At 47.6% G+C, this 8949-nt stretch overlaps 1 protein-coding gene across 3 annotated transcripts; it reads left to right on the top strand.

Moving 5' to 3' along the window:
* Nucleotides 1-4490: 4490 nt before the first annotated feature.
* LOC121484988 (basic proline-rich protein-like) lies at nucleotides 4491-6820 on the top strand. 3 transcript variants are annotated; one of them, XM_041744908.1, is made up of 3 exons: nucleotides 4491-5760; nucleotides 6373-6404; nucleotides 6500-6820. In XM_041744908.1, the coding sequence occupies exons 1-2, from the start codon at nucleotides 5191-5193 to the stop codon at nucleotides 6391-6393; spliced, it is 591 nt and encodes a 196-aa protein (XP_041600842.1). In that variant the 5' UTR covers nucleotides 4491-5190; the 3' UTR covers nucleotides 6394-6404; nucleotides 6500-6820. The 3 variants fall into 3 exon arrangements, with proteins under 3 accessions (XP_041600842.1, XP_041600841.1, XP_041600840.1); XM_041744907.1 differs by having other exon boundaries at nucleotides 6373-6820; XM_041744906.1 differs by lacking the exon at nucleotides 6373-6404 and having other exon boundaries at nucleotides 4491-6051.
* Nucleotides 6821-8949: the final 2129 nt, after the last annotated feature.

Here is an 8949-nt window from a genome sequence, read left to right as displayed (position 1 = left end):
AAAAACACAGCTTATTCATAAATAAATGAACAAACGTGACATGGAAAACCTACTCTGGTTTTGTCACACCAGTCAGTGAAAAATATTTTCAGCACAATTCAGTTCCATCATATATAAACGAACAGTAAATGTGCTTTCATTTCTGGATCATCCGTGATCACCCAAGCATTTCCATCGCTGTCCTGACTGTTGATGTTCAGGCCTGTGGTTCCCAGCTGTTGGGGTCTATTTCCTCACCTTTGCACTTAGATCCTGGACTCCTTAGTGAGGTCTCTACGTGTTCTAAACATCTTGCTCTTCTTCAGAGTCATCGAAACCTCTTCTAACTCCACAGCACAGTCTGTGCTATGACTGTGGAGGTGTTGGAGTCCTGGGGCAGTTGGAGTACTGAATTTGTAGCATTTTCTAAAAGAATCTTTTAAAAAATCTAATAGACAACCTTTCTAACAACGTGTTAAACCCAATAATATCAAGTACTTGTAAGAAACTGCTACCACTACTTAGGCAAATTGCTAGTCAGGGAGGGATATTTTTTTCAGACACTTTTATAGGAACCAGTTGGAAGTGGGAAGGAAATATGAATAGATAATGAGTGTGTGCTTTGTACAGAAATGAAAACTATTAAAATGTTACATAAATAGGCACATAGGATTCATGAAATATGTTCAGTTGGTCTCCACATTTTGCAATTTAATCAAAACGCTTATTTTACATTTATAAACATTCTAGTTACAAAACAACATGGAAGATCATCTCAAAATAGTATTTTTTTAGCCAACAAATATTTTAGGACATTAATTTGGGGCACTGTTATTAAATACAATGACCCAGCAGTTGATTCTCTTACACATGAAGTACTCCAAATTTAAGTCTCCTGTTGGATATTAGGAGTGGAGATTAGGAAGTACGAGGCCAAAAACCTTTTCTGATAGAAAAATAATCTATTGCTTATGCTCTCAACAGGAAAGAATGAAATGGAAACCTAGCATAACATAAAAACTAGAAATGTACTAAAGATGAAAATGGTATTCTATCCTAAAGCATCACCATCGCTATGTCAACTTCTAGGTTTCCTACAAATCATGGGTGATACCACCCTCTCCTTAATCCTTTGAATCAGTCCAGAAAAGGTCCTTATTTCCTTCAGATCTCATCTAGGCTAGGAGCACACCCAGATATATTTGCACTTCACTCAACCTAGAATGCCTGCAGCCCATAGCCGAGCCACCTGTTCTTGATTCAGCCCCAATTATAGAAGCAAGCCAGCTGCCCCGAGGAAGGAGCTGTCTGGAATGCTCCCGCTTGCTGCTGCCTGTCTACATGGCTACAGCCTGCAGATCTCTGCACTTGCTGTTTCTGCTCTGTTGGGACACCATCCGTGAGGCCACACCCGCTGGCCATCATGGATTCTTCGATAACTCGGTGTAGATTCTCAACAATAGTAGGACTCAAAATCCCAAATCTCACAGAAACTACAAAAGTCACCCTGAGACAAAGAGGCCACTGTGTCCAGAGAGTGGCCTGCAAGAACTTAGGTCAAAGATAAAGCCAGACACTAAAATGGTAAGGACAGGTTTTAATCAGTAATATACTGTTGTTACAGGGGGGAAATCCAGGGTAAAGTGCACTCAACTTTGTGCAGAGGTGACTAGACATTTTGAAAGAACAAGGGGGCTTGTGAGGGCAATCTGGCTGTGACATCCATCACCTCATTGATCCCCAGGGTTGATCTGGCTGGTGAGGCGGATATCCCCTTCCTCCCTCACTGCCTCATGTGAGTCCCTCCCAACGTCATGTACTCTAAGAGGATGACCTTCCCAGTGAAGCACCGTTCTTTGGTCTGGGGTAGATGAGTAGCTGTGCTCCACCGCTAGAGCCTCCAAGCAAGCTCTCAAGGTCAATTTTTAGGACAACTTAGGGTAATCCAGGCTTCCAAGACTTCAGACATCCAAACAAAATTGTGCATGTGGCAGTCTGACTTTCTTTTAAAAAAAGCGGGGAGGGGGGTGCTCAGAATCAGGAAAGTGAAACATTAACAAAAATCTGGAAGAGGGATGTTGGTCCATGTGAAACCCACCTGGGTTTATTAACTGGCTTCTGCTGAAGTTGGATTCCTGCCCTGTGACAGAGGCTGGGAGACGGGGCCTACTTTCAGGTGCTGGCTAGAACCAACCGTGTGTTTCTCACCTTTGCCTTTGCTCGTCCTGTTCCCTCTGCATGGAAAGCCCTTCAGATAACTCGGAGTCAGATCTAAATTAACTTCAGGGTCCTCACTTGTAAAATGCCAATGATACCCTGTACCTCGTGTGAATGTGTGGGGGATTACACGAGCCCTCGAATGTGAAGATCTTAGCGCTACGCTCAACCCAGGGGAAGCATCTGAGCATCTGGTATTTGTTAGCTAAATAAAAGGCTCACCCTTCACTATTCTGCTTGTGCCCTTCCTTCAGGAGGCCCACTCTCTTTCCAGAGTCTCATTCCAGGTTTAGCACGCTTCCTCCTTTCTCATGCTGGCTCCCTGAATCTCTCTCCATCAGTGTGCTTGCTACAGTGTGGTCCATGGATGTGTGTGATTCTCCTCCCTACTAGACAGAAGACTTGAAGGAAAAGACTTTGGTGCCCCTGGGTGGCTCAGCCGTTGAGCGTCTGCATTTGGCTCAGGTTGTGATCCCAGGGTCCTGGGATTGAGTCCCACGTCCGGCTCCCTACACGGAGCCTGCTTCTCCCTCTGCGTGTCTCCGCCTCTGTGTGTGTGTGTCTCTCATGAATAAATAAAATCTTTTTTAAAAAGACTTTGTTTTGTCCATCTTCGTGCATACTCCCAATGTCCAGCATCATACCTGGTACACGTTATGGACTTAATGATAACTGTTTTAATGAATTGAGATAACTGTTTTAATGAATTGAGATGAGGATGAATGAAATCCTCATCTTAACTTTTTGGCAGCTTTGTTAAAAAACTGTTTTAATTCCAGTATAACAAGCGTACAGTGTTCTGTTACTTTCAGGGTTGTACAGTATAGTGATTCTGATTAGCCCTTTATTCTTGAATATCCTTTCTCCATTGGGTTTTGTATCAAGCAGAGTTCAGTTTCAGAAAAGAGAAAGTACCCCAATATTTTCAGCTGAAGGGGATTTAAATGCTTTTTAAATTGTTGGAAGGACTGGAAGAGATGTTCTGGACGGGGCCTTCAGGAACGACTCCCAGATCACAGCAGATCTGACCCACTGGGAGATACTCTATCACTCCGGCATCAGGAAGATGAGAAATCAGAAAGCTGTCCCTGGACCTCAGGGATGTATTTTGCCTTAGCCGAGATCCAGAGATCTAAACTTTCTGCTAACACTACACAAGCAAAACATGGATTCCCAGATCTTTGCCTCTTGTGCCTCATGAGGCTAGCACCTGGCTGCTGAACACCGTGAGAGAAAAAATCTGACAGTTCCATGACCATCGCCAGCAGAACAGCAGACGCAGCCCCAAGTGCTATCTGGATCTTTCAAGTCTCACTCAAATGCGCCTGATTCCCAAAACCTAAATCACATCCAGAACCTCCAGCTGCAAGGAAATCACAGAAATGTAGTTTTCAGCCTCCCAGACTCAACGGGACAGAAAGACATTCTAGATTCTGGACAGCATCCTGCTGGGCCCCTGTGGCTCCGCCCGTCCTGGTCCTCCTGGGCCCCAACTCCACCCTCCCCAGCGAGCCGCCTTCTCTTTCCAGCACCCACCTCAGTCACTATGATTCTGCCCTTGCCCATCTTTTTCTCCCAAACTGACCCAAATAGTGATCTCACCCACATCCATTTCCTACTCCAGGTCTGTTGAGTAACAGAAGTCACAAGTCTTCGTTTCCGACCTCCGTCCTGAGGTTGTCTTGGCCCACCTGCTGCAGAGGATACACCCCCTGTACGCCCTGCCAGCACTTCCCACTCAACCTACCTGAAGTTAGCCCCGTTGTGCTCCCAGCACCTTTTGGCATCCCGGTCTCTTATCTTACCACCATCCTGGCCATCCAGGCTTAAAACATCCCATGTTTCTTTTTTATTTTCCAGCCCACATTCAGTCTCCAAGCTTCACTGTTGGGAAGCTTTCTACAAACCCCTTCTACTCTGTTTCCTGCTGGCTCTTGCAGCTGCATGCCACTGCTGAAGCACCTTTGCCTCAGGAGACCACGTTCAGCCCTGGCTGTCTCCGGACCTTGAAGCCTCCCTTAATCTGACCATCACATGGGCCAGTAGGATAGGAAACCAACAGAATGGTATTCTGAGTTTTTTGTCTGCCTATTCCTTGAGTTTGCCTCTACGTTCTAACTTACAGTTGAATTTCAGGTCATAAATAGAGAAAGAGTATGGAATTTTAAGGCCAACGTTTTGCAATTATTATTGATTCAGGCAATAATCAGCAATGAATGCTACAAATAAGGGAAAACTGATGAGGTGCGGCATATATATAGTCTTAAAGGATTTTCTTCACAAAGCACCTAATATTCATTAAATTTTAAGAGGATAAAATGCTTATTAACTAACTTTAAAGTAGAGGAACCTGGCAAATATGTTACTCCAACACTGAAAACCCTAGTCCTAGTCACGGGACAAATCCCTGTGATGATCCACTGAGAAAACACGGCGTATTTGTATTCCTGGCAAAAATGCATCTCCTGAATTCAACAGCGATCAAACATCCAACAATCCCCAAATAAAGAGCATCTACAAAGTAGCGAGCTTGTACTCTTCAAGATGTTAAGGCCGTGAAAGATAAGGAAAATGGGAAACCTTTCCAGATGGAAGGAGCCTGAAAAGAAAACATCAGAACTAAATGCAACACGTACCCCTGGGCTGCCTCCTCTGTCTATAGAAGACAACATTGGAACAATAAGCAGAATGAACGGCTCTGAGAAATGACTGGAAGTAACGCATGGACGTTGATCTCCAGACCGCGCTCCGCTGTGGGGCCCGGTACTGGGGTAGTCACGGTGGCAGGCACGTGGGCGCGCGCCTGTTCTCCCGGCCTAGAGGGGAAACACGCGGTATGCACGGGACCGGGGGTGTGTGTGTGTGTGTGTGTGAGCGAGAGCCGCCGTGGGGCGCACAGGAAGGTCACCGGGGGATCTGCGTGCAGTGTGTGGCGGATCCTTGTTATTCCTGTGATTTTTCTGGAATCTGAGACCATTCCTGCATGTGCACAAGATGGGAGTGATCCCGTTCCCTCTGCCTGCCACGCGCACGGGAGATCTAATGACAACTATGACCTGGTTTGCGGGTTCGGTCCCCGCCGTGCCAGGAGCCAGCCGCGCTCCCGCGCTTCGGCCGGGGAAGGGCCCCTCCCGCGCAGGAAGCTGCCGTCCCGCGGCGGCGTCCGGGACCGAGGCCGGGCCGCGCCGCCGCCTCCTAGCGCCGCACCGTAAGCGCCGCCTCGGCTCTCTCCTGGCGACCGAGTCCCAGCCGGCGTCGGGCCCGGGGTCGTGCGTGCGCGCAGCGTCGCCACCGCCGCCGCCGCCGCCGCCGGGGCCGGCCGTTGTGACGTCACACCCAGCCGCGAGCCGCTGCGTGCTCTGGGCCGCGCTCCCCGTGGCGCCGCGCTCTGGCGCCCAGCGGAGCCGCTCCCGCGGGAAGCCGGCGGGCTGCAGCCCCGACTCCGCCCCGACTCCGGCGCCTCCCCGGGTGCGCGCCGCGGGCGCCCCTTGGCCGCGGGCAAGCCTCGCCGAGCTCCGCCCCGAGGCCCAAGGCTTCAGGCCACGGGGAGCTTCACCCACGCCGGTACGGAGCTGCCGGCCGGCCCCGGGAGCCTCGGGCCTTCCCCTCGAACCGCGCAGACTGTGCTCGAATGTCGCACTTCCGAACCCAGTTCTTCCCTCGTCGGAGACGGCGTCCGCCTGTTCGCCCTGTTCGCGGGAAGCCTGCGCGCCTCGTGCGCTGCCGTGTGACGGAGGCATAATCCTCTCGTCCTGCGGCTCACGCGGCGCTCGGGGCTCGGGGCTCCCGGACCTCCTCACACGTACCCCCCACGCTGCGGGGCAAAGCAGACGGGCTGTGCGGGCAGAGGCTTTTGTGCGTGGGGCGTGGGGGTGGGGGTGGGGGCGTGTCCTCTGTGTCTGGCCCTCCGGGGAGAGCCGGGGTGACAGCCTGGATGTGACAGTAAAATAGAGAAGTCACAGGCAACACAAGATGCTTTAAAAACCTACATTGAGGCAGTAATTCCTGGAAAACAGGGTCATTTACTTATGCTTCTTAGGCGTGAAGAATCCAGATGTTTAATTATAAAACATTTTCTTCTAATTCGAGATCTAGGCTCTGCCGATAACATTGAACTCTGCTAAACAGTATACTTTCTCCTTTCTGTTCCTTATCCCTACTTTCTCTGTTAATCAGAACGTGACAAGAAACATTTAAGTAAGCAGAAGGTCAGTAACAGGATAAATAATAGTTATCATTTGTTAAGGGCCCATCTGCTCCAGGTTGGGGACTTATGTGCACATATTTTGAATCCCTCCAACAGCTGGTAGAAGTATCATCAGTCCTACTTTAGAGATGGAGAAACGGAGACTGGCGCCGGACTCAGGATCTGATTCCTTGTCATCGTGGCTTCAAAGCCTGTTCCATCCACCAAACACAGCCCAAGGAGGGTTGTGCAAATAAACTCTAAGGCTAATAACTCTAACTACTTGTGCTTGACATTTTAGGGGTGGATTGGGGGAACAGAAAGGAAAAAAAATGGATTTGGGAACTAGGGCACCCATGGGACTCCTGTACTCACTGCAGCCCTGAGATAAGTTAATGGATAAAGCCAGCAAATAAAATCAACAGTTATGAGCTATAAGCATGAACTTTATTCTCCATTTTGTTCTCTCCCAGCTGTTTCCATGGAGACACAGCCCCTCAATTTATGTGAGGGGCTCTCGGCCCTGGGGATAGGACCAAGAGCGCTTGGAGGGACCCCAGGAGAGACAGGCCTGTGCAAACCTGCAAGCCTGGCCTGCAGACTCACACCATTTCCGTCTTATTCTCTCTCCCTCTCTCGTTTTCACTAGAAACTCACAGTGGGATGGATTTTGTAATGAAATATGGACTCAGTAAAATGCTTCTCCGTTTGCAAACATTCTCAGGAAGAAAAAGAAACCGCTATGATGGCCGACTGTGGGCAGCGGCAGGCGCCCCTCCCAGCAAAGCTCGTCCCTCGGGGCTAGGAACCGTCCCTCAGCAGGGAGACAGCGCTGATGGGGGGTGGGGGTGGGGGCTAATTGGACACTCCACACCCAGTCTGGGCGCTTGCTTAATTAAAACATGTATGCTGCCATTTTATTTTTTTATTTTGTTTAAAGATTTTATTTGTTTAAAAAGACAGCACAAGGGGGAACAGCGGGCAGAAGGAGAAGGAGGCTCCCCAACAAGTAGGAGCCCAACGTGGGCTTGATCCCTGAATCCCAGGATCATGACCCAAGCTTAACTGAGCCCCCCAGGTGCCCCTTATGCTGCCATTTTTGTAATGAGATACATTCCATTCCCTGCAAACGACAGTGACTCTTGAAAATGGAAATCACCTTCAGACAAGTAAAATGTGATCGAATGTGCCACCAAACGCTGCCTCATGTTTTCTTTCTTTTTTTGGGGGGGGGTCATGTTTTCTTTCAGATGGGGTTTCTAATTTGACCATTCTGGCACTAGATTTTACTTGTTTCTCAAGATAGGTATGGCGGAAAGTTTAGATAAAAAAAATAAATTGCTGTCCTTCAAAGGGTCAATACTCAGTGCATGAAAAATTATTGAGTGAAAAATAGCTAAGAACATTAGTATTCAAAGGCAAAACCTAATGATAATGTTAAGTAAAAGTTAAATTGAATTATCTTGAAAAAATGAAAAAGAAGAAAAAAACCAAGAACTCATTCCTGTCTTCATTTTGCTTTTTGGTTCCTCTTTTTTTTTTTTTTTTTCTCTTGTCCTTCTAGGTCTACAAAGACTTTTTTTTTTTGAGACACAGAGAGAGAGAGAGAGCACATGTATGCATGAACATACATGAGCAGGGGTGAAGGAGTGTGAGGGGCAAGGAGCAGAGGGAAAGAGAATCTCTAGCAGGCTCCGCACTCAGCACCAAGCCCAACACAGGACTTGATCTCACAACCCTGAGATCATGACCTGAACCAAATCAAGAGTTGAATGCCAAACCAACTGAGCCACCCAGGTGCCCCCAAGGAAGACTTTAATGAATCTTTGATTGAGCTTCCTACCTCCCCTTCTTTGGCTTGCTAATAAGATAAATTACCTTAACATTAGAAAGAAAGTGAGAATCAAAGTTTAGTCCTCATCTCATATATAAGTATATTAAACAGGAAAATCAACAATAATCATAGCTTCTACTTGTTAAATACTGTGACTACCACAAGCAGATTCTTGAGTTATTCATTTGCAGTTCTCACTGAATCCTTACAACACTCCTGCAAGGCAAGCAATAGTAGAGTCATTTACCATTTCACAGATGTAGAAACTGGACTCCGCATAAATTAAGGACCCTATCAGGGCGCCTGGGTGGCTCAGTGGGTGCAGAGTCTGACTCTTGATTTTAGCTCAAGTCATGATCTCAGGGTCTTGAGATCAAGCCCCACGCCGGGCTCTATGCTCAGCAGGGAGTTTGCTTGAGGATCCTCTCTTCTTCCCCCTGCTCGCTCATGTGTGCGCGCTCTCTCTCAAACAAATGAAAATGATCTTTAAAATCATTGGAACCTATTGAAGTCTCACTTTTGGTAAATACAGGGGAAAGATTGGAACGAGGCATGTCTCATTTGAAACATTATTCTTTTTCTACTACTCCATGCTGTCACTCAACTGTTCTACTTAGGCATCCAGAGCATAAGAAACATGGTGAATAAGGAGTGGAAATGTTTCTTCTAAACCCTAAAATCAGATATGTTTAAAGGGAATAGACTGAAAAGATTTTCTTTTAATATAATAAAA

Source organism: Vulpes lagopus, chromosome 2 (genome assembly GCF_018345385.1).
Source record: "Vulpes lagopus strain Blue_001 chromosome 2, ASM1834538v1, whole genome shotgun sequence".
NCBI lineage: Eukaryota > Metazoa > Chordata > Mammalia > Carnivora > Canidae > Vulpes > Vulpes lagopus.
The sequence above is the reverse complement of the archived record's forward strand: the minus strand, read 5'-3'. Positions and strand labels throughout refer to the sequence as shown.